This window comes from Chlorocebus sabaeus, chromosome 20, assembly GCF_047675955.1.
Source record: "Chlorocebus sabaeus isolate Y175 chromosome 20, mChlSab1.0.hap1, whole genome shotgun sequence".
NCBI classification, from domain to species: Eukaryota; Metazoa; Chordata; class Mammalia; order Primates; family Cercopithecidae; genus Chlorocebus; species Chlorocebus sabaeus.
Window position 1 is genome coordinate 85,869,755 of NC_132923.1, and position 25,046 is coordinate 85,894,800.

The 25,046-nt window shown below is 41.1% G+C and overlaps 1 protein-coding gene across 1 annotated transcript in view; it reads left to right on the forward strand.

The window, feature by feature from the left end:
• The first annotated feature begins 1,667 nt into the window (after positions 1-1,667).
• The window catches only part of FAF1 (Fas associated factor 1), a 506,656-nt gene continuing 483,277 nt past the window's right edge, over positions 1,668-25,046 (forward strand). The window contains exon 1 of the mRNA XM_073007304.1: positions 1,668-2,165. Coding sequence (XP_072863405.1) covers positions 2,121-2,165 — 45 coding nt within the window. The 5' untranslated portion in view covers positions 1,668-2,120. The remainder of the gene's footprint in view (positions 2,166-25,046) is intronic.

Below are 25,046 nucleotides of genomic sequence, written 5' to 3' on the forward strand. Positions count from 1 at the left end.
ATCATAATACAGTGCACTTTTTTATATTCAGTGAAACTGAACAATTAAGTCATATTTCTGATTTCACATGAATATATTCCCAGTTTATGGAGCCTAGGCCTTGCTGGGTGTAGTGGTATGGCTCACACCTGTAATCCCCACTCTCAGGAGGCTGAGGTGGGAGGATGGCTTGAGCACAGGAGTTGGAAGCCAGCCTGGGCAACATAGTGAGGCCCTGTCTCTAAAAAAGTAAATAAATAATACGAGTTTAAAAAATTATTAAGGGAAGCCTAGGCCTTCATGCTATATGATGATTTCACTAGTTTTTATTTTAGCTCTATAGGATAAAATCACCAATTTTATTTCACATTTTCAAGCGTTTACATACTTTCCAAAGTAAGTAAATGCCCCATGACAATCCAAAAGCTGATATTTTCCCAAGTCAAGGACGAACAACTTCCACTGTCACACTCACTTTAACCTGGATGACAATTACAAACTGTCACACTTCATTGAACATAGTCTTTGACTGTTTTAGTTACAGAGGCTGTCAATTTCTGACCGTGGGTTGAAACTTTAAATAATTGGTGAATATTCCAAATTAGTTTCTTATAAAAATAAGTAGGCTGGGCACTGTGGCTCATGCCTGTAATCCCAGCACTTTGGGAGGTCGAGGAGGATCACGAGGACAGGAGTTCGAGACCTGCCTGGCCAACATAGTGAAAAATACATAATTGCTCTAAAATACGTCTCTACTAAAAATACAAAAAAAAAAAAAAAAACTTAGCCGGGCGTGGTGGCGGGCGCCTGTAATCCCAGCTACTCCAGAGGCTGAGGCAGGAGAATCGCTTGAACCCAGAAGGTGGAGGTTGCAGTGAGCCGAGATCGCGCCACTGCACTCCAGCCTGGGTGACAGTGCGAGACTCCGCCTCTAACTAACTAACTATGTTCAAAGCTGGATTCAAGTTTTACCCCATTTGTAAGATGTCTCAGCTTAAAAAAATATATATATATAACTGCAGCAATAGAAAGGTTTTCCCTTTTTTCCCCCTTTGGAGGAACCCTATTAACTGAAGGTGGTTATTTCTCATAACTACCTTATCAATTAAAAAAAATTGCTCCTCCTCTTCTCTGGGACGAGATTTTTACCTTTCTCAGCTTCCTCGTCTCTCCCATGTCTACCATGGCAGTCTGGTTACTTCTGGGTTATGGAGTCTGAGGATGCAGACGTCAGGGAGCTTGGGCCTGGGTGTGACAGTGTGGATTCGGTTTTGACAGGTTGAGCGTGAGAGACTATATGAAGTTGTATTTTGGTGAAACATCGTAGAGAAAACGTATATTTCCGAAATACTGTTTGTTAGACGAGTTGTAAGCGTGTGTTCAGTTGGTTTGTGGGGCTGGTGTGTATTTATGAGACTAACCACGTGAGGTGCACAATCTGGTCCCCGCCTCAGCTAGGGGGAGGCGCTATCCCGAGGCCTTTGCTAAATCCAAACTGGAATAACCTGTTGCGAGACTTGAAGCTTCCGCAGCTGCAGGTTGCAGTCTCTGCAGCCAGCGCAGAGATCCTGGCCCGGTAGTCGCGCGCCCAGCGCTTGACAGGAGGGTGGTCACGTGGAAGCCGCAAAGCGGCGCTTTGCGACCTCGATGACAGGCAAAATGTGCGACAGCCGTGGCGCTGGCCAACCAGGGGCGGAGGCGGCGGCCAGGGAGGAAGCGGAGGAGGCGGAGGCGGCCGCGGCGTTCGCCCGCCCGCTCGCTAGCTCGCTCGGTTTCCCCGCCCCCGCCGGGCTTAACGCCGCTGAAGGTAGCCGGCTGCGCGCTGTCGCAACCTGCCCTCATCCTGGCCCGCGACTGTAAGACCGGACCCACATCCAGACCAGTCTCCCTGTCCCGGCTGCTGCGACGCGGGCTCCGCAGGTTGCAGGCGGGCGGCCGGGGCGCCTGAAGGTTACCGAGTGCATGAGCGCCTAGCGCCTCCCGCGCTGCCCCGCCCGCTGGCCCGCCGGCCAGCCCGCCGGCTCGCCCGCCAGCCCCTCGGCGCCCGGCGGCGGCGGCGGCGGCGGCGACGGTCGCAGGAGGTACCGTCTCCCTCCCAGGTGCGCGCTTCGCTCCCGGAGCCGTGGAACTCGGCGGCCGCCATGGCGTCCAACATGGACCGGGAGATGATCCTGGCGGATTTTCAGGTGAAGTATCTGGCCCTTTTCCCCTCCCACTTCCAACCTCGTGGGTTTCCGGTGCCACAAGGGAGTCTTCTTCCCAGCGTTTGAACGCTGCAGTGGTGTGTGGTTTAGGCTTTTATACGGTGCGTGGCGTGTGTGTGTATGTGGCGAGCTATGGAAAAGCGTATAATTTATATGCTATCATGAGTGTGTAGAATGTGTTAAGTACGGGGTTGAATGGGGTTGGAGGTATTAATGACTTTTGGGTTACTATGTGTGTGGAATGTGTAGTGTTTCCTGTATGGTAGGGGAACGTGTAGAATTTTTATTTTAATTGGTGTGGGACCATTAAGCATGGGATGTTTTGGGTTCTATGGGGAGAGATGTATGGAGTGTGAGCGTGGAGCGTGTGGTGTTATGGGCGTGGTGTATTTATATTGTATTAAGGGAAGAGTAAAAAAGCAGGATGAGATGGGGAGGGTAATAGCAGTGGGGTACTGAGGTTCTTTTCAAAGAGGAGTAAACATTTGAGACTTTGCCTAATGGAATCTTTGAAGGATAAGAAGATAACGAGGAGACAGATAAGACTGTATATTCCAGAGTATCTCTGCAATGAATTCACAAGCTTAATAAATTACCTCTTCATATTTGTGGATTCCCCTCTTCTACAGACTTGAATTGCTTGGTTGGTGTCCTTTCTCCAGGAATACTTTAAAGGATAAGTAAAGGCTGTTCTCTTAATAAACCCAGCTGTAGTGCCACTGACATGTAAGTATCTTAGGGAGGCCCTTTGAAAGTATGCATTGTGAAAGACTTGGAGCTAGAACTAATGTCCTGTGAGCGCTACCTTTGCCTTTTGATGTTTGGTGAAGAAATTATTTTAGTGAGATATTTTTAGCCATTTTGGCATCAACTTAGAAGCTACTGTCAAAGTATAGGCAGACTTTTCCCTCCTTAACACTCATCATTGCACAGGGTCTAACACTAGCATAGTAGGAAGTATTTTTCCTTACTGAAATTTTGTTGGGCTGTTCTCTCTCTCTGTTGTATTAAGTTCCTTATTTTTTTAAAATTAATTAATTTTTTTTTGAGACGGAGTCTCGCTCTGTCGCCCAGGCTGGAGTGCAGTGGCGTGATCTCTGCTCACTGCAAGCTCCGTCTCCCGGGTTCACACCATTCTCCTGCCTCAGCCTCATGAGTAGCTGGGACTACAGGCGTCTGCCACCGCACCCGGCTAATTTTTTGTAATTTTAGTAGAGACAGGGTTTCACCCTGTTAGCCAGGATGGTCTCGATCTCCTGACCCGTGATCTACCCGCCTCAGCCTCCCAAACTGCTGGGATTACAGGCGTGAGCCACTGCGCCCGGCCCTTGTTTTTACAAATTAACGTTCAGATAACCATTTTCAGAGTTTGCTGTTTTGGTTACCCAGTGGAATCTGATATACAGGTATTAGGAATATGCATATATCTACACTTTGATTAAACCATAACCTCTAAACTAATAAAGGAGGGTCCTTAAAAGTTGACCGTAAGATTTTGATGTTTTGTAGGTTTAGGATTAGCCTCAGGCTTTTTGTCTGCCTAAATTAAAAAAAAATTTTCAATTAATTAGATTTTTTTAGAGATGGGCCTCGCCATTTTGCCCAGGCTGGTCTTGAACTCCTGGGCTCAAGTGACCTACCCACCTCAGCCTCTGAAAGTGCTGGGATTACAGGTGTAAGCTGCCACACCCAGCCCTGCCTAAGTTTTTCATCACTGTCTTTTTGTTTTGTTTTTGTTCTCCAGTTCTATCTTTTATCTAATGTGGAATGCACTGTTTGAAAAAGGACTCTATATTTCTAGGTGTAGTTTTACTGTGTTACAAAATTGTCTTCTGATTTCCCTTTATAAGGTAATTATAACTTTGTTTTGATTTTGCCTTTTTATCTCTAATAACTTGCATCTGCTTTCTATTTTTTGTGTGTGACAATTATTATGCTTAACTGTTAACCTTATATTGGCTAAAGGACAGGAAATTCAGGCTTCTTGTACTCAGGCAAAGCAAGATTTTCCAGGGATTTTGGTTTGGAAATGAAAATGATAATTTCGATCACATTAATAAGATGGGGATAAGTTTTTCTCTTCAGACCAATGGTAATGCTATACACAATTGTTTAAAAGTGGGGAAAATGGAATAGCATCTGCAGTGAACAATTGTTTGCCTAATAATTTTATGTTGTCAAATAGGTAAAACAATGTTATTGATAGAAGAAAAAATTATTTGGAAAACTACACACATTAAACACATTAGCCATTTGTGTGTTTAGGAACCTGGAGTCCTCTTACAAATGATGGTCTTAGTAAAAAATGATTTTTTTTCCTGTTTTTCATATTATTTAAATTTTTATAGGATTAACTTAAAAGTAAACATTTATTCAGTTATAAGAAAACCAGGTAATTTATTTATTTACTTATTTTTTCTGAGACGGAGTTTCACTCTTGTTGCCCAGGCTGGAGTGCAATGGTGCGATGTCGGCTCACTGCAACCTTCGCCTCGCAGGTTCAAGTGATTCTCCTGCCTCAGCCTCCTGAGTAGCTGGGATTACAGGCATGCACCACCATGCTCAACTAATTTTGTATTTTTAGTAGAGACGGGGTTTCTCCATGTTGGTCAGGGTGGTCTCAAACTCCTGACCTCAGGTGATCCACCTGCCTAGGCCTCCCAAAGTGCTGGGATTACAGGCATGAGCCACCACGCCTGGCCTCAAGTAATTTATTTTAAGGATTGCAGCTTAAGACTTGGCATATGGACACTTGGATGACACTGGTTTCTTCTGTAACTGGGCAAATCAATTTCCTCACCAAAAGTGAATATGGTAAAATTACATGTTTATATCATATGATTGTGAGACTCAGTAATAGTTTGAGAGCTCAGTATTGTCTTTGTAGAAAAGACATAATTTCTAAATTTGATTAGAATTCAAAAATGAATCACATTTTGATCATTGCTAGATACTGTGTCTAAATGTGGAAAAACCTTTGAAAAGGATTTTTGTTTTTTTTCTTTGACTATTTCAAGTCAATAGAGAAAAGAATTCTGTTGAAATCAGTGAAGTGGTGATAAGTAGTGGGTGGAATATTACAGCTCAGACTTAATAGGATAGATTTGGAATATTATAGATGGGTGAATTTATTACAAAGCAAATATTACTCCAAATTGTCCTCTAAGAAAATCCTCCCCCAATCTGTTAATGAAAAAAAAAAATTGTGGTACAATCTTTATAAAATTTACCATTTTAGCCATTTTAAAGTCTACAGTTCACTGGCATTAAGTACATTTATTTTGCTTTGCTACTATCACCACCATCCATCTCCAGAAAGCTTTTCATCTTGCAAATCTGTTACCATACTTATTTAACAATAAGTCCTTGTATCCCTCTCTCCTCAGCCCCTGGCAACCACCATCCTACTTTCTATCTCTGAATTCGACTATTCTATTAATAGGTACCTCATATAAGTGGAACATACAGTATTTGCCCTTTTTCGTGACTGGCTTATTTCACTTAGCATAATGTGCCCAAGATTCATACATGTTAGCATGCGTCAGGATTTTATTTCTTTTAAAGGCTAAATAATGTTCCATTGTGTGTATATACCATATTTTGCTTATTCTGTCACCTTCCATGGACATTTAGGTTGTTTCTACCTTGTAGTTTTGTGAATCATACTGCTATAAACATTGGTATACAGATTGATGTTCCAGCTTCTGCTTTCAGTTCTTTTGCATATATACCCAGAAGTTAAATTGCTGGATCACATAGTCATTCTATTTTTAATTTTTTGAGGAACTGTCATAATGTTTTCTATAGTGACTTCACCACCAAAATTTTGAATGGAGAGAATGTCAGCATCCTAGTTAATAAATTATTTTAAAAATAAGATTTAGAGCTGGGCACGGTGGCTCACGCCTGTAATCCCAGCACTTTGGGAGGCCGAGGTGGGCGGATCATGAGGTCAGGAGATCAAGACCATCCTGGCTAACATGATGAAATCCCGTCTCTACTAAAAATACAAAAAATTAGCCGGGCATGGTGGCAGGAAATGGTGTGAACCCGGGAGGCAGAGCTTGCAGTGACCCTAGACCATACCACTGCACTCCAGCCTGGGTGACAAAGCAAGACTCCATCTCAAAGAAGAAAAAAAAAAAAAAAAAAAAAAAAAAAATCTGAGCAAATGAATTTAGAATTTGGAATATTCGACCAAAAATCAGTTTTACATGTGCATAGTGTTAACATTGTATGTTACTGATAAAGGAATGACTAGAGTAGTACACCCACAGTTCTTGCTGGCTAGAGCCAGAAGGGGGTGTAAAGGAATTTCCTGGGTTTAAAAAAGCAGGCAGCGTTGATGAATCATGACTTTCCGCCTTACCCCCCTTACTTGTTTTGTAACAAAGAGATGCATTCAGGTGAAAGTTTCAAGTCTTTTAGTAACTATAGAATAACTGTTCTTTTTGTAATTGTAGATTTCTTTAACTTTTTTTTAGGTTGAAGTAGAGAATATGGATCATTTGGTCTCAAACAAACTTTTGAGACCCTATTTGGTTTGCTTACATATGTGAAAATAGTTATTCAAATAATTGCGATTGCTATCAAATAATTTCAATAATATCAGTTACTTCTTTTGGTCTAGAGTCTTCTCCTCCTTAATCCCTTTTTTTTGGTGAGACAGGGTCTCACTCTGTCACCCAGGCTGGAGTGCAATGGAGTGATCACTGCGGGTTTGAACTTCTGGGCTCAAGTGATCCTCTCACCTCATCTTCCTGAGTAGGTGGGACTACAGATGTGTGCCACCAAGCCTGGCTAATTAAAAACAAATGTTTAAGCCAGGCATGGTGGCTCACACCTGTAATTTCAGCACCTTGGGAGGCCGAGGCAGGCGGATCACTTGAGGTCAGGAGTTCAAGACCAGCCTGACCAAGATGGTGAAACCTCGTCTCTTCTAAAAACACACGCAAAAATTAGCTGGGCATGGTGGCTGGTGCCTGTAATCCCAGCTATGGGAATTTGAGGCAGGAGAATCACTTGAACCTGGGAGGTGGAGGTTTCAGTGAGCCAAGATCATTTCACCTCACTCCAGCCTGGGTGACAGAGTAAGACTCTGTCTCAAAAAAATTTTTTTTTTTTTTTTTAAATTTTTAGAAACAGGGTCTTTTTATGTTGCCCAAGCTGGTCTTGAACTGGCCTTGAGTGATCCTTCTGCCTCGGCTTCCAGAGTGCTGAAAGTATAAGCATGAGCCACCACACTTGGCCTGGTGTTACCTGTTTTTGTGTTTATGTTTCTCTGTTGCTGTTAATACAGAGGCAGACATCATAGCTGTACTCAAGTGAAGAAAGAAAAAGAACAACTCTCACTAGTAGTAACATTTGTTTTAGACTTTCTGAGAAGCCCTATCTGCCTTGCTGAAAAAGTATTCTTGGCCAGGCATGGTGGCTCACGCCTGTAATCCCAGCACTTTGGGAGGCAGAGGTGAGTGGATCATGAGGTCAGGAGATCGAGACCATCCTGGCTAACAGGGTGAAACCCCGTCTCTGCTAAAAAACAAAAAATTAGCCAGGCATGGTGGCAGGCGCCTGTAGTTCCAGCTACTCGGTAGGCTGAGGCAGGAGAATGGCGTGAACCCGGGAGGCGGAGCTTGTGGTGAGCCTAGATCACGCCACTGCACTCCAGCCTGGGTGACAGAGTGAGACTCCATCTCAAAAAAAAAAAAAAAAAAAAAAAGTATTCTTTCTGGATTTAGTTCCATTGATCATAGATTAAGAGTCCCTTTATTTCTTCTCTAATTTGGCATTGATTTGATGTTATTTTCAGTTATGTTTTCTGTACCACACAAATGTGCTTTTGTTTCTCACCTCTAGTCTTTCCAGCTAATAATACTTTTTGCTGCCTAAATTGCTTTATGAATTTTCTTTTCTCTTTTTTTTGAGACGGAGTTTCGCTTTTGTTTCCCAGGCTGGAGTGTAGTGGCGCGATCTTGGCTCACTGCAACCTCCCCCTCTTGGGTTCAAGCGATTCTCCTCCCTCAGCCTCCCAAGTAGCTGGGATTACTGGTGAGAGCTGGGATTACTGGGATTACTGGCGAGATATGGCCAGCTAATTTTTGTACTTTTAGTAGAGATGGGGTTTCGCCATCTTGGCCAGGCTGATCCCAAACTCCTCACCTCAGTTGATCCACCCACCTTGGCTTCCCAAAGTGCTGGGATTACAGGCGTGAACCTCCATGTCTGGCCAAATTTTCTTGGATTGGGTTATCACCATGGGTCTTTGAAACTTTTCTTTGCATATGAGCTTCTCTTTGAAGTATGGACTTTTCTGTTGCATACTGGTAAGTCACTTATGTTGAGTGACACATAAGTAGTTTCTGTCCCTTTATAACATTTTCTCTTTCTAAATGAAGTTGTGAATCTCACTTCTTTCTTTTTTAGTTTGACACAGAGAAATATCATCTACAAAAGACAATACCAGACTGTGTGAGCAGAAATGGCATTGATCCAAACAGATATCTTTTGTGATGTTGCGGATTAGGGACCAAACTAAGTATCCATGGAACATCATATTTCATTCCTGGGAGCAAGTAATCTTGTTACCTGTCCTTTCTTTCCTTTCTCCTCTGCCCTGTTTATTTATTAGAGAGACAAATCATGTTGTTTTAGTATTTGGGTTGTAGGTCATTGGGAAAATAAGGTTTTCGCATGGAGAATAAAGTTTAATGGTTAGTGGTTAAGGACATGGACTTTGGATTCAGACCACTTGTATTTAAATCACAGCCCTACCACTGACTCTTCAGGTGATCTTTGACAAATCACTTCGCACCCCTCTGCCTCAGTTTCCCCATATGAAAAATAAGTTAGCATATGTAAAGTGATTAGAAAAGGTGTCTGACATAGAAAGTGTTCAATAAATTTTACTTTTTTTTTTTTTTTTTTTTTGACAGTTTTAAGGTATGTACTTGTTCTCTATAGGGAACTTCAGAGATCATCTGTTTGAAGCTTATCAGTTTTCCCTTTGTGGAAATTGAGACCCAGAAAAGAGAAGTGACTTGTACAAGGTCATAGGTTGGTTTGAAACAATGTTTGTTTGTTTGTTTGAGACAGGGTCTCATTTGGCCACCCAGGCTGGAGTGCAGTGGTGTGATCTTGGCTCAGTGCAACCTCCATCTCCCAGGTTCAAGCAGTTCTCTTGCCTTAGCCTCCTCAGTAGCTGGAATTACAGGCATGTGCCACCACACCCAGCTAATTAAAAAAATATTTTTAGTAGAGATGGTTTTCACCATGTTGGCCAGGCTGGTCTTGAACTCCTGACTTCAAGTGATCCGCCCGCCTCGGCCTTCCAAAGTGCTGGGATTTCAGGTGTGAGCCACTTTGCCTGGCTGAAACAAATATTTTATAAAGGCACATATAAGAGTGTTCATTTTCTAGCTAATGTGTCAGCTTGGAGTTCTTGGAGAAAACAAAACCTGCTCTTTAGCAATTTCTCCAAATGAGGAAACTTACATATAAAATAAATTAACAGTGCCTGGCTATCATGTAGTAGACCTTCAGGAAAGAAGGAAGGAAGAGAAAGGTGGCACTTTGTCTATTCCTTGTTTACCGTTTAGTGCCATGCTTCTGTGTTCACAGGTGTTCAGAAGCCTTGGAATGCACATAGTGTCTCTAGATTAGCTGAGCGTGATTGAGTTGATGCCTGTTGTTTGCTTGACTGGTTTTATGGACCTTGTAGATCAGGGGTCAGCAAACTATATCTTGCAGGCCAGCTGCCTGTTTTTATAAATAAGAATTTATTTCAGCACAGCCATACCCCTTCATTTGCCTTTATCTGTGGTGGTTTTCTTGCTACAGTGACAGGGATGAGTAGTTGAGACAGATTTTAATGGCCTTACAAGCCTAAAATATTTACTGTCTGGGCATTTAAGGTAAAGTTATTTCCCTCCTCTCCCCATGAAACCAGTACTTTTCTAGGTTTTAGTAAATTCAGAGGGCTGGTATGTTTGAATGCCTGCTAGGTGGCAATATGTGGTTACACCTCCATAAGGGGCAGTTGTTAGAGCGTTGTACTTAGGTAGACTGGCTGTAGCTGTTGTTTTTCTGTTTTGTTTTAGGTTTTCTAAGCTGTGGTTCTTTGAGAAAGTCATTTACCCTTTATGGGCTTCATTTATTCAGTCTGTAAAATGGTGATCTGGGACGTGTGTGGTGGTTCCCACCTGTATTCCCAGCACTTTGGGAAGAAGAGGCAGGGGGATCACTTGAGGCCAGGAGTTTGAGATCAGTTTGGGCAACATAACAAAATCCTGTTTCTACCAAAAAAAAAAAAAAAAAAAATTTTTTTCTTTTTTTTTTTTTTTTTTTTTAAATTAGCTGGATGTGGTAGCAGGTGCCTGTAGTCCTAGCTACTCAGGAGGCTGAGGTAAGGTGATGTGATTGCACCACTGCACACCAGCCTGGGTGGGTGACAGAGAGACCCTGTCTGGAAAAAAAAGAATGGTAATCTGTGTAGAGCCATATGTACCTGTAAGCAGAAGACTGGACTAGGTCGGGCCAAATAGAATCCAGAGAATCACTTGGCAGCAGTGGGACTGAGGACAATCAATTGTAATTCAGATAACTGACCTAGATTAGGGGTCAGAAGATTACAGCCCGAGGGCCAAACCACCACCTTTTTTTGTAAATAAAGTCTTATTGGAATATAGTCATGCATGTATGTTTACATGTTGTCTCTGGTTATTTTTGTCCTTAATAGCAGAGTTGAGTAGTTGACTGCATGTCCTGCAAAGCCTAAAATGTTTACCCTGCTCCTTTTAGGAGAGTTTGCTGATCCTTGATCTAGATCAGTGGTTTTCAACCGAGGGTGGTTTCTGTCCCCCAGGGGACATTGGGCAATGTCTGGAAACACTTGGGTTGTCACAGCTTTGGGCTGCTACTGGCATTTAGTGCACAGAAGCAAAGGATGCTGCTACACATTCTGTAATGCACAGGCATCCCCTGATAGTAAAGAATTTTCTGGCTCAAAATGTTGACAGTATTTATTGGAGAATCCTGATTTAAACCAATGGTTCTCAAACTTTAGTTTGCATGAGAGTAATTTGGAGGGCTTGTTAAACCACAGGTTGCTGGATCCCCACCTCAGAGTCTCTGACTCAGTGGGTCTGGTGTAGGGTCTGCAAATTTGCATTTTTTACCAGGTTTGCTGGTTATACCAATGCTTCTGATCCAAGGACTACACTTAAGAATTGCTGAGCTAGACGACTTTTGAAATTCCATCCATTTCTATGATTCTTTGATTTTGTCATCTTAAGTACTGTTCCATTTCTACGACTTAGCAAAATGGTTTTATGATATGGTTTGGATGTTTGTCCCTTCCAAATCTTACATTGAAATGCGACCTCCTAAGTTGGTGGTGGGTCCTAGAGGTAGGTATTGGATCATGGGGGTGGATCCCTCATAAATGGCTTAGCATCATCCCCATGGTGATGAGTGAATTCTTGCTCAGTTAGTTCATGTGAGATCTGATTGTTTAGGAGTCTGGGGCCGAGTGTGGTGTCTCACGCCTGTAATCTCAGCACTTTGGGAGGCCAAGGCGGGTGGATCACTTGAGTTCAGGAGTTTGAGACCAGCCTGGCCAACATGGCGAAACCCCACCTCTACTAAAAATATACCGGGCGTGGCGGCGTGCACCTGTAGTCCCAGCTACTTGGGAGGCTGAGGCATGAGAATCACTTGAACCTGGGAGGCAGAGGTTGCAGTGAGCTGAAATCGTGCCACTGCAGTCCAGCCTGGGCAACAGAGCAAGACTCTGCCTCAAAAAAAAAAAAAAAAAAAAAAAAAAAGAAAAGAAAAATAAATAAGAGTCTGAGATCTTCACCCTTTTCTCTCTCTCTGGCTCCCTGTCTCGCCATGTGATAGTCTGGCTTGACTGTGAGAGGCTGTCTCCTGCTTTGCCTTGTACCATGATTGTAAGCTCCCTGAGGCCCTCACCAGAAGCTAGCAGATGCTGGCACCGTGTTTTCTGTATAACTTGAGAACCATGAGCCAACAAACCTCTTTTCTAAATAAATTACCCAGCCTCAGATTTTTTTTATAGCAACACAAGAATGGACTAACAGAGAATATTTCAGTATACTGATGCTTGATGCTTAGGCTGTTTCATGACTCCACGTTTTTGGATCCTTACTTTTCATGTTCCTTTGGAAAGTTTCTATTTCTCTTTCAAAAACCACCTCCTACCTTTTGCTTGTAACATTCATACCTTGTACCCAGTTAGGGTTAATAGTTTCTTGTGTATTGTGTACCTATCTCTTCTTTTGAGTCTTATGTTAGATTGTCAGTGATCAATTTACATGTTTCTTTCTCCTACTGTCAGCTCTGAGGGGGGAGCAACTGTCTGGATCTTAACCATCTGTTTCTACAGTATCTAGTGAAAGGTGCTCAGCGACTATTTACTGAAGGAATATTCTTAGTTTAGGCTGTTATGGTACAAATGGAATAGAATTGTAAATTTTTATGTATTTTTGATATCTGTCATTGGCATGATTTTGAATAAAACTGTCCTTGGGAAAATAAAGATTTGACTAAATCGAGAGTTATAACTTTAAAGTGACGCATATACAGAGAAGTACAAAACACTTCTGCTCTTATTCAGCTTTTATTGAGGGGCTCAATAAGATGTGGTAAAATATAGGCCTTGAGGCCAAGAACTTTGTAAAAATTGAATGCTGCTACTGAATTTGCTGTTTTATTTACTCTTCCTGATTGTAATTTCACTCTCAAATGGTTTTTAAGGCATACATTTTATTTTCAAGTCAAAATTGTTCACCATATTAAATCACTAGTCATTGACTTAAGGTGAGATAATTTTTTTGAGATAATTTCAAAAGGCTGTCTGGTAAAATTAACAGAATAATTACACCTGGCTTTATATTTACTTGTAGTTATGGGGAATAATAGAGATAAGAAAAATGAGATGTCAGATTGTGGTAAAGGAAGAAGGAAGAGTTTTCAGATTATGTGCACCTTAATGGCTTTCAGGTTGGTTTGAGTCACCTAGTTTTTCTCTTTGCAGTTGGTCCTGGCTCCCTGGATTCTTTAATGATTGAGCTATAATAGAAGAGTGTTAGTAGAGGAAAGTTTCTTCTCTTTTGCCCTCCCCATCCTCTTTTTCCCTAAAGGAAAGTAGTGGTTGAATTTGTTTTTTAAAATCAATTTTAGATGTATCCTTTCTTTAATAGGGAAGGAGTAATAACATTAACTTCTAGCTTTTGATTACTTTGTATATGTCAGGTACTATGCTAGGCTCTTAACATCTAATCTTTACAGTGATCTTTTATTGCGTTATAGTGATATGGTTCTCCATGAATGGTTTCTGTATATCTTCTTACCAGAGGCACTGAATGCCTTTGTTTCTATCTTTCCAAAGATTTTTTGTATTCTGATCAGCCTTGAAAGGCAGAGATAATGTCTCCCTCTTGGGTGAATGGAGGTAGACATACTTCCCCCTATAAAAGATTTGGATTCTTTAGGTTGTGAGTTCCTCTTCTGTATTGCATTCCACTGCATGTGCAGGTATCACGTGGCCTATTTTGTGTTGCCCTATAGGAAATGGGACTGGAGAACCAGCACAAGAACATGCTGATACTTTGACTACAAATATTGCTATGAATCATAAAGTTCATTGTCTCTGACCTGGGATTCAATGTCTTCTGCCAGCATCCATGAAACTGGCAGACTAAGTTGTTAGCTTGCTAGTAGGATAAAACTCAGATCCTTTAGTTTTTAAGTTTTGGCAGCAAGGATGGATGTTGGCAGACACATGACATTCTGGAAGAAAGATCAGGGTGTCTTCATCAGTTGGTTAACAGAATTTGAGGAAAGTCCTTGGGAATTGGTAGAAACATGTTGACCAAATTAAGTGGTTCTCTACTTTATTGCCTGTTAATGATAAGATATTGGGGAAGTGGTTACAGACTGAGTTCCAGGATGTAGGTTCAAAGACAGCTGCCTGAACATTCCTCCTGTTGTTGCCAACTCTCCTTTGGGTGGGGAGGATATTTTTCACCAATCTGGAGGTCACCCTCAAATCCTCCCCAGTGTAACAACTGGGGAGATGTGTCCTGGTTGGGCAGAATCTTCTGTTCCCTTTCAGACAAGAGTTACAGATGTATGTGTACCTACACTGAGTGTGAAAGGAGGCAAATTTGTAACTTATGTGGGCAGAAAAAAAGTTGTTAGAATTTTGCTTTGCCTGAGAGATGGAGTGTATAATGTCTTATGGCTCAGCCCCTCTGGAGGAAACTTTAATTCCCACTTTACTGTCTGAAGCAAAGCCATCGGCTCAGTGGGGTCATTAATTCATAAAGGTTTCACCTTAAACCTGCTCCTGGTTTGCTGATGGTTTAGTCAAGCTGAAAGTTTACTGTGTCTGCTTGACTTCTAGGGCTGTTCAACCGCTGTACTAGCTATGCAGACTGATAATGGATGTGATTGCTCTGTTCTCTGGACAGAACTCAAGGCTTTTTTTTTTCAAGGCTTTCTCGTAGCTCTGATTGGTACTCTCCTTGATGAAACTTGTTATATTTCTACTGACCTTTGCCTGTTGCTAATGGCCTAGCTCTTTGGTCTGCCACTTGGAAAGCTATAGACTGGCAAGTTAAAGACAGCTTTCGTTAAAACTGTGAACTATGAAAACAAATTATACTTGCTGATCAAACCATCTGGATCACTCATCTAGATGCCCTTAGTAAGGGCCTATCTTCTGATGAAGCCCACTGGAATCAAGCTTCTGATTGAGTGTACACTGCCCAGAGCCATGTTCATTATATTGGATATGATGAATATCAACTATCATAAACTGGACACAAAGCAAAGGACTGTGACACAGAGCCATTACATGCCAGACTTGTGCCTCTTGCTAAAAGTTTAACCGTTTGTCACATGATGAGAGAAGCCGGTGGCATGGGATGTGGCTCCTGCTTGCTCCTGGCAGGTTGAATACATTGGACCTTTGACCTCCCTCTCATAGCCAACTTCCTATCAGTGGTGCCTCACTGCCGTTGACCTTTTTTTGTGGTTTTGATGTTGCTGTTCTAGTCCAATCAGCTGGCTCTGGCCACACCGTCGTAACCCTAGAAACCAATCTGTGTTATGCTTTTGGCTTTCTGGACTGTTTGCAGTGTAACAGTAGTGCACCTTTTATCGTACAAGCCACTCAGCGGTGAACTAATTGTCAAGGTATTTGATGCTTCCATGCTCCCTACCGTTCGTAGGCATCTGGTATGTGGATAAACATTGAATATTGGAACAGCTTCTTCAAAAATTGACTCAACAATTCCTGATTCTACATCCTCCACCTCCCCTTGATTCACACACCTTACTTAGAAAGCCGATTTTGCCACTGCTTGTAGCTGTCCCCAGAAAAGGATCATCTCATCTTGATCACTCCTGAGTAATGATCAAAATGGAAGGGGTGGGAAGTTATATAGCCCTATTTTGAGAATTCAGGATTCCACCCTGACCAATTTAGGCGTGATGTTTCTTTCCCCCCCAGTAACAAACCAAGGCCAGCCTGGTTGGCATCTATCTTCTATGTGGCAGCTAGGCCAAAAGATGGCTTAAGGAATTCATAATTATTGTTCAGTTACCTGGATTCTCTTGTTGCATTAATATTATTCTAGATCATCAGGATAGTCACTATTTGGTTAAGTATACTGCTTGCTGGGTCCCTGTATGGTAGACAGTGTGGGCCATAATAGGTTTCTGTAGGTTTTATACAAATTCCCTTGACCCTCTTGTGCCTGACATTTCCAGATGAAAGGTCTGGGTGTTGTGAGTAAAAGATGACTGGGAAAAAGATAAAGTCATAGCTACTGGAATGGGACATACTGATTTTGTAGCAATGGATAGAGAGCAGCAATCCTGACACTTGGTGGAGGGACCACCTTAGACCCCAGGAGGTTTAGAGAAGGGAAAGACATTAATGTTCATTTTCTTTCAGAATCGCCCTTGAAGCCTTCCTCATAAAGGAAAACACTCTGGTGCAGCTCCTCCAAACTGTTGCTATCACATTAAGTTTAGCTGACTGCTGGGTCTGCCATCCCCCATGGCTCTGATCATGATTTGTCATTCCCTATAAACTTACTGGGAAGTCTACTGGAAACAGCAGTGGTTGGCTCCAGGTCATGTACCTTCCATACAAAACACCTGCAAACACTTCTTTACTCCCATCTCATCAACTTCACTCAGATTCTGTGGGATAGATTTTGGCCACCTGGATTATGGCCTGGACAAATGGGACAGATTGGACTGACTGCCATCATTCAGTCCTTTCAAAAACAAGGACTAGACTCAATGTTTTGAACTGAACGGGGTGGGAACCTTGTGCTGGGACACAATTTGACAATGCCTCCTTGGCTGAGGTAGGTTCTCCTTGGAAAGACCTAGTGATTCTAAACAACCCTCTCTTTTCTGGTGTACCATGTGTGTCCTTGGGACTGTACTTCTTTTGTGTAACCCAGGTATTAGCTTATCTCCCTTCTAGAAACATGGACCTTCCTCTACCTTTGAATGTTTAAGGAAACACCATTAAATCTTGTAGCCTTTAGATAACTGTGGAGATCTCTCTAAAATGAGGCCATCCTTGCTTGCTTGGCGAAGCTTCCTGGAATGATAACTGATTTGTTATTTAGGCACACCCTGTGAACAATTATCTCTCTAAGGGGAGTCATTCAATTAGACTAGGCAGTGCAAAATTCATTCCTGACTTTTTAACTGAAGTAACCAGTGACAACACCTTGGCCCTGGAAGGCATTAAGGTCAGCCTCAATTCACTGACCAGAGTTCTTAGGGATGATAAAATTGCCCTGGACTTTTTTCTTGTGAGCCAAGACAGAGTCTGTACAATTACTAATATATCTTATTGTTCCTAGATTAATACCTTAGGCCAAATGGAAAGGTCAATACAGACAGAAAGCTACTTGACTTTCTGAGGTAGACCCTGATGGCTTATGGGATTTCATCTTATTTGGGTGTGGGATTCTAAGAAACATGGTTGAAATCAGTTCTGAAAATTGACCTCATCCTGCTGCTTGGAGTCTTGTTGATAGTAGCCTTAATTAAATGATGTATGATATCAATTGATTAGATTTAGTTCAACCCTCTGTCTGTTGGATTAATCAGAGTGCCTGATAGTGGCATACTTGTGAGAAAATTATCAGCCGCCAAGATGGTTAGAAATGAGGAGTGGATGTTGTTGGGACACAATTCTCTATGTCTTATATGTTTCTGCACATCTTATGAATAGGGTACTGATTGTTCTAGATTTTCTTCTCAAGGATGTTATATTGCTACTAGCCTAGATAGTGTTTCCCCAAAGGGCTCGTTGCTTACACTCTGAAGGTAAAGATGCTTTCTCCCTCCACAGCAAAGGACAGGTATGCTTACAGTCCATTATAAAAGATTCACATTCCCTAAGCTCAGGGTTCCTCTCCTGTAATGCAGTCCACGGTGTATGGCCCACTCTGTGTCACCCTATGGAAGATTGGCCTTGGGAATTGGTGTAAAAATTGCTGATACTCTGTTAAAAAAAAAAAAAAAAAGCTAAAACTCTGGCTGCTGTTATTGTTGTGAGGAATAAAGTGCTTCATCCTTGTCTTAGGAGTCCTGTATCTTCCTCCAATATCCATGAAATTGTAACAGGACAGGTTGTTAGCTTGCCAGTAAGTAGGGTGGATTCTTAGCTTTTTTGTAGTTGTTACCACCCTGCAAGGTAGGTAATCCCTCATTTTGCATATTGATCTTAGAGATAGTAATTATAATAACTACAACTAACGTTTATTGAACGTTTCCTTCCCTTCTCTTCCCTTTCCCTCCCCTCCCCTTCCTTCAAATACAGTGTAGTTTGCAACAGAGTTCACATGTGATGTGGTGCAGTGGCACCATCACGGCTTACTACACCTGGCTAATTTGTGTGTACATATATATACACTTTTTGTAGAGATGGAGTTTCACTGTGTGGCCCAGGCTGGTCTCAAACTCCTGGGCTGAAGTGATCTGCCCACTTCGGCCACTCAAAGTATTGGCATTACAGGCGTGGGTCACCGCATCTGGCTTGAATGTTTTCTTTCTATTGGGCTCTGTGATAACTGTTTCATTTGCATTGTCTCATCTAATTGTTATATGCCATCTAATTTGTAATAGCCATTGTTATTATTTCTATATAAAGATGGAGAATATGGAGGGGTAAAGAGGTTGAGTAAGTATCTAATGACAGATAGTAACAAGGGTGGGATTGGAACTCAGATTTGTTCGACTACAAAGTAAAATGTATGTATGATCTTGTATATCCACATTTGCTCAGATGGGTATGCTAGGCAGTACTCAACAGCAATTTACTGGAATCATTAAAAAAAAACATGGTTTTAAGAAATATTAAAAATCATTTTCACAAAGTATATATAAAATTTACATGAATTTTAAATAGAAAATGAGATTTCAAAGACATTGTAAGAAGGTAGCTTGCTTCTCTTTGGGCCCAATGGGGAAACATGTTTTCCTCCAATGAGGGAACGTATTTCCCTTCTGTCGTTATGGCCACAGTTGTGGAAAAATTTGATAAGTACTGAACTTTACCACATTGTCTTTTTTAGAGCAAATCCAAATGCATCCAAACTGGGCTCAGTGGCTCATGCCTATAATCCCAGCACTTTGGAGGCCAAAGTGGGAGGATCGAATGAGCCCAGGAGTTCAGTATTGCCTGCAATATAGTGAGATCTTGTCTCTACAAAAAACTTGAAAAATTAGCTGAGACCTGGCATAGTGGCTCATGCCTCCTGTAATCTCAACACTTTGGGAGGCTGAGGTGGGTGGATCACTTGAGATCAGGACCAGCCTGGCCAACATGGTGAAACCCCGTCTCTACCAAAAAAAAAAAGAAAATACAAAAATTAGCTGGGCGTGGTGGCTGGCACTTGTAGTCTCAGCTACTCCGGAGGCTGAAACACGAGAATCACTTGAATCCAGGAGGCGGAGGTTGCAGTCAGCTGAGATCACACCACTGCACTCCAGCCTGGGTGACAGAGTGAGCGTGAGCCCTGTGTCTCCAAAAAAAAAAAAAAAAAAAGTTGAGCGTGGCAGCGCGCACCTGTAGTCCCAGCTACTGAGGAAACTGAGATGAGAGGATTGCTTGAGGCTGGGAGATGGAGGTTGCAGTGAGTCAAGATTGTGCCACTGCACTCTAGCCTGAGTGACAGAGTGAGACTCTGTCTTTAAAAAGAAAAACTCAAACTGCATCCAGGTATTTTTTGATTCCTTCTTTAGCTTTATTCTTTAAAGATGATTTTTAAAATTCCTTTATCCTATTGTAGCTTTATGGCACGCAAAAAGAGAGGACAATGTACTTTTTCTGGTGTCCCTGGATTGACCAAGGCTAATAGAGAGATGGAAAAACAAAATCTTCCCCAAAAACGAGAGCTTATTGACTGCTTATCTTGAAGTTATGTGTGACAATGGTTGCTACTGAGATTATATAGTTACTAGTATTTTTATGTCACTTTTACATTCATCAGTGCCTGTACATTACTTTCATTTTTAAAATTCTTTCTTGAAAGTACTGAAAGTGCCTGTAAATAATTATGTTAGTATAAATCTATATCAATGCAAAGTGATTTGCTTAATTTTTCTGGGAGTACTGTCAGTTTTGGGTATATTCCCAATGTCCTAGTAGTAGAACTTGAAACAAAAATAATGGTGTAGACCAGGCACGTTGGCTCATGCCTATAATCCCAGCACTTTGGGAGGCAGAGGCAGAATTGCTTGAGACCAGGTGTTTGATAACAGCTTAGACAATATATTGAGACCCCCATCTCTACAAAACAAATGAACAACAAAAACATAATGGTATGGTGGCGAAAGTTGATACATGTGAACTTTGTTGTAAACTACATTGTATTTTAGAAGAGTGAAATAATGCTTACTAATTACTTTGGAATAATATAGTAAAAATACTCTGCCAGTGCTGACTGCATAGATATTTGATAATATGAAATATATATATATTTTTAAATCTGGTAATGTCCTTACTGGATTTTAAGAAAAGGAGTCCTGTGGCTGGGGATGGTGGCTCCATGCCTGTAATCTCAGCACTTTGGGATGCTGAAGTAGGCAGATTGCTTGAGCTCGGGAGTTTGAGACCAGCCTAGGCAACATGGTGAAACCCCATCCCTACAAAAAAAATACAAAAATTAGCCAGGAGTGGTGGTACGTGCCTGAGGTCCCAGCTTCTCAGGAGGCTGAGGCACGAGAATCACCTGAACCCATGAGGCAGTGGTTGCAGTGGGCCGAGATCATGCCGCCGCACTCCAGCCTGGGTGACAGAGTGAGACCTTGTCTTAAAGAAAAAACCAAGAAAATAAAAAAGTACTTTTAGAGACATACTGTAATACTTACGGGTGAAATGATATATCTAGAATTTACTTCAAAATGACCTTCAATAAATGTGATTCACCACGTAAACAGAATTAAAAGCAAAAACCATATGATCATCTCAATAGATGCAGAAAAAGCTTTCAATAAAATCTAACATCCTTTCATGATAAAAACCCTCCACAGACTAGGCATGGAAGAACCATAACTCAAAGTAATAAGAACCATCTATGACAAACCCACAGCCAACATCATACTTAATAAAAGCTGGGACCATTCCCCTTGAGAACTGGGATGAGATGAAGATGCCTACTCTCACCATTCTTATCCATCATAGTACTGGTCATAGTACATAGTCCTAGCCAGAGCAGGTATTCAAATAGGGAATGAAGAAGTCAAACTATACCTAGAAAACCCTAAGGACTCTGCCAAAAGCCCCTAGAACTGCTAAACAATTTTAGCAGGGTTTCAGGATATAAAATCAGTGTACAAAAATCCAGTAGCATTTCTATACACCAGTAACGCTCAGGCTTAGAGTCAAATCAAGAGTGCAATCCCATTTACAGTAGCCACAAAGTATATGGAATACCTAGGAATACAGTTAACCAAGGACATGACAGTCTCTACAAGGAGAACTACAAAACGCTGTTAAAAGAAATCAGAGATGAAACAAATGAATGAAAAAACATTCCGTGCTTATGCATTGGAAGAATGAATAACATTAAAATGGCCATACTCTCCAAAGCAATTTATACATTCAGTGCTATTCCTATCAAACTACCAAGATTATTTTAAACAAAACTACAAAAAACTATTCTAAAATTCACATGGAAGCAAAAAAGAGCCCAAATAGCCAAAGCATTCCTAAGCAAAAAGAACGAAGTGGGAGGCATTATACCACCCAACTTCAAAGTATACTCTAAGGCTGTAGTAACCAAAACAGCATGGTACTGGTACAAAAACAGACACATAGACCAATGGAACAGAATAGAAAACTCAGAAATAAAGTTGCATTTCTACAGCTGATATTTGACAAGGCTGACAAAAACAAACAATGAGGAGAGGACCCCTTATTCAATAAATGGTGCTAGGATAACTAGCTGTATGCAGAAGGATGAAACTAGACCCTTACCTTTCACCATATATGAGAGTTAACTCAAGGTGGATTAAAGATTTAAATGAAAGACCTCAAACTAGGAAAATCCTAGTAGAAGAAAACCTAGGAAATATCCTTCTTGATACTGGCCTTGGCAAAGAATTTTTGGTTAAGTCCCCAAAAGTAATTGCAACCCAAACAAAAATTGACAAGTGGGACATCATTAAACTAAAGAGCCTCTGCACAGCAAAAGGAACTATCAACAGTGTAAATAGACAGCCTACAGAATGAGAGAAAATATTTGCAAATCTATGCAGATTATGTATATTTATAGCAGAGCCGTAGCATTTCCAGAGGATGGATCCTGGGGGTATCCTGAGTTAATAATGGATACAGAGCCATCTTTTGATGAAAGGTACTGGTGACATACATAGCTGGTTCTAGGACTCAGTTTCATATACGTTCCTATTGAGTTTTTAGGAGACCTGTATGAAGGTAGTGGCAAGGAGCTCCCTCCTGGCCATGGAATGTCTGTCTTGCAGTTGCTATTTGTTACCCATGGGAAATGTATGAAACTGTAGAGTCCTGGCTCTTAATTATTTTCCACAATTGCTATAGTAATGTTAAATAGGATGTTCTGAGCTTGCCTAACCAGGCATTTGCTCAGAATATTCTTAGTGGTATGGTTGGCATTGTGGTCAGAGAAGAGAGATGGGTATATCATGGAGTTTTGTCAGTATGAGCAATTGTGCCTAATAAAAAAACTGTGTCTTTAATTCTTATTGCTTAAATCAGTATGTACTGAGGGTATACCAGATATTAATTTATTCAACAGATACTTAAGTGACCTCACATGTCTTGTGATGCAAGGATGTAAGGAATACAGAGAAATACGTATTACCTGACATGGTTTTTATTCATATTTTCACTCACTTGACAAAGATTTATTGAATATCTGCTCTGTGGCAGGCATTATACTAGGTATAGGTGAATAGGGATTGGAGAGGAGGAAGAGATACAAAAATTAAGATGGGGCATTGTTCTTAAAATCCTTGGAAATAATTATAGTGCAGAATAACAATAAAGGAATGTAGAACTTGGTTCCAGTGGTTAAAATGGGTATATTCATATAGTACTTTAAACCAATAATATTAGATATGTCATAGGGCAGAATACAACTAACTGTCAGATGGTTGGTAAAACCATGAGAATCATGTGGTACAAAGTCCCAGGGCTGAAATCCCTTCTGTATCTTTCCTCATGTCCATCTTTTGCTTGAAAACTTTTGGTGATTAGGGGATCACTACTTTGTAAGGCAGCTAATAAAATTTTACCTCTTTGTAACTTACTGACTTACTCTAGACCTGTACAGAATCTGTGCCCACCCCCCCATATGAAGGCAACTATGTTAGCATTAACTCTTATCTGAGTCCTAATTTTTCAGTTCTTTCTACCACTCTTATTACTTAGCTCCTCTCTGGATGTGCTTGTCTGTCAATGAAACACTTCAAAAGAAGAGATCAAGAGTGAATACAATATTCCAAAAGAGATTTGGAATACAGTAGAATGGACTTTCCCCTAGTTGTGCACATTGTATTACTATTAATGTACAATGTGTGATACTAATACCTTACAATTTTGACACATATTGGTGGGTGGTAACATAAATATCCCACCTGAGTAAGGCATACCTCCCTCATCTTAAATTCAATCATTTGAATTTCTCTAGCTCAGTGAAGAACTTTGCCAACTTGAATCTTTCTACCTGCTCTTAAATCATCTCTGTAGGAATTTGCTCCATCGGTTTTCTCCTACATTTCCTTTGGCTTCTGCTTTTCTGTTTCGACTGACTCCCTCTTCCCCTCATATTTCTCTTCAGCGTTAATGTACATTAGAGTCTGTCCTGTCCCCTTTTCCTTTCCACTCTACCTCATCCCATATGGTTTCCAAATAATCATCCTTTCTTTGGTTTTCACTATCCATTAAGTATATGCTACTAAGTCCAAAAGCAGCAGCCTGATTTCTGGCCTCCTTTGAATTCCAAATTAAATTGCTTACATAGAATGAGGGTCAAGTTCACCGGCAGGCTAACAAAGCTCCTTGTGATTTGGCCTTCTATACCCTATGCCTTGTGCTGTAGTAATACTTTGATGCTTGTAATTTTCTTGAACTAATGTCATTGTGTGTCTCTGCTTTTGTCAGTTCTCCTGTCAGTTTTGCCTGACTCTGTCTTCACACACTTGTGTGTAGGCATTATTATCTCCTGTGAAGTCTTCTCTGACAGTTACTTACTCCCTCCTCTGTATTTCTCATTCTTCTTCTTTTTTAAAAAAATAAATCTGCAATACCCATATGTATTTCTCATTCCTATATATCTGTCTGTCATTATAACTATCACATTACTTTGTAAATATCTGTTTGTCTTTCTTATTGATTTGTGAGTACTTCACAGCCAGGAACTATATCTTATTTGTTTTGCAATTTCTGGTGCCTAGCATGCTTCCTGGCATATAGTATGTTCTCACTGAATATTAAATTGAACTGAACTAGTTAGTTTTGAGCTTGTTGAAATAAGAAGGAAAAGATATGATTGGGTCTTTGTATCTTGATTTTGTCATCAGGATGTAGTTGTTTTAGCTTTGTGTCATTTGCATATGTAAATGAACATTAGTTTGTTAGTTAACACTGAGTGCCCTGAGATTTGGGACTGTGTCATGTTCATCTCTGTATTACTAGTACCTAGTACATGGCCTGGCAAATCTCAAGATGTCAGTACTTATTAAAATGTAGCTTTAAGAGTAAATCAGGCTGGGCGTGGTGGCTCATGCCCATAATCCCAGCACTTTGGGAGGCTGAGGCAGGAAGATCACTTGAGGTCAGGAGTTCGAGTCAGCCTGGCCAACGTGGTGAAACCCCCCATCTCTAGTAAAAATACAAAAATTAGCTGGGGGCGTGGTGGTGGGTGCCTGTAATCCCAACTACTTGGGAGGCTGAGGCATGAGAATTGCTTGAACCTGGGAGGCGGAGGTTGCAGTGAGCTGATACCCTGCTACTGCACTATAGTCTGGGTTACAGAGTGAGACTCCATCTCAAAAAAAAAAAAAAAAAGGGTAAATCAGGCCAGGAGTGGTGACTCATCCCTGTAATCCCAGCACTTTGGGAGGCTGAGGCAGGAGTTTGAGACCAGCCTGGGAAATATATGTTATATTCTTGACATGCTAGTCAAGTTATCTATCGAAAAATATTTTGGCATGAATTATTAATAATGAATTCATGGTGATTTGTAATGACCATCCTTCCTAGAAAAAAATGTATAGGCCAACATCTTTATTAATTATAAAATTTTGGCATTAATTGATGGC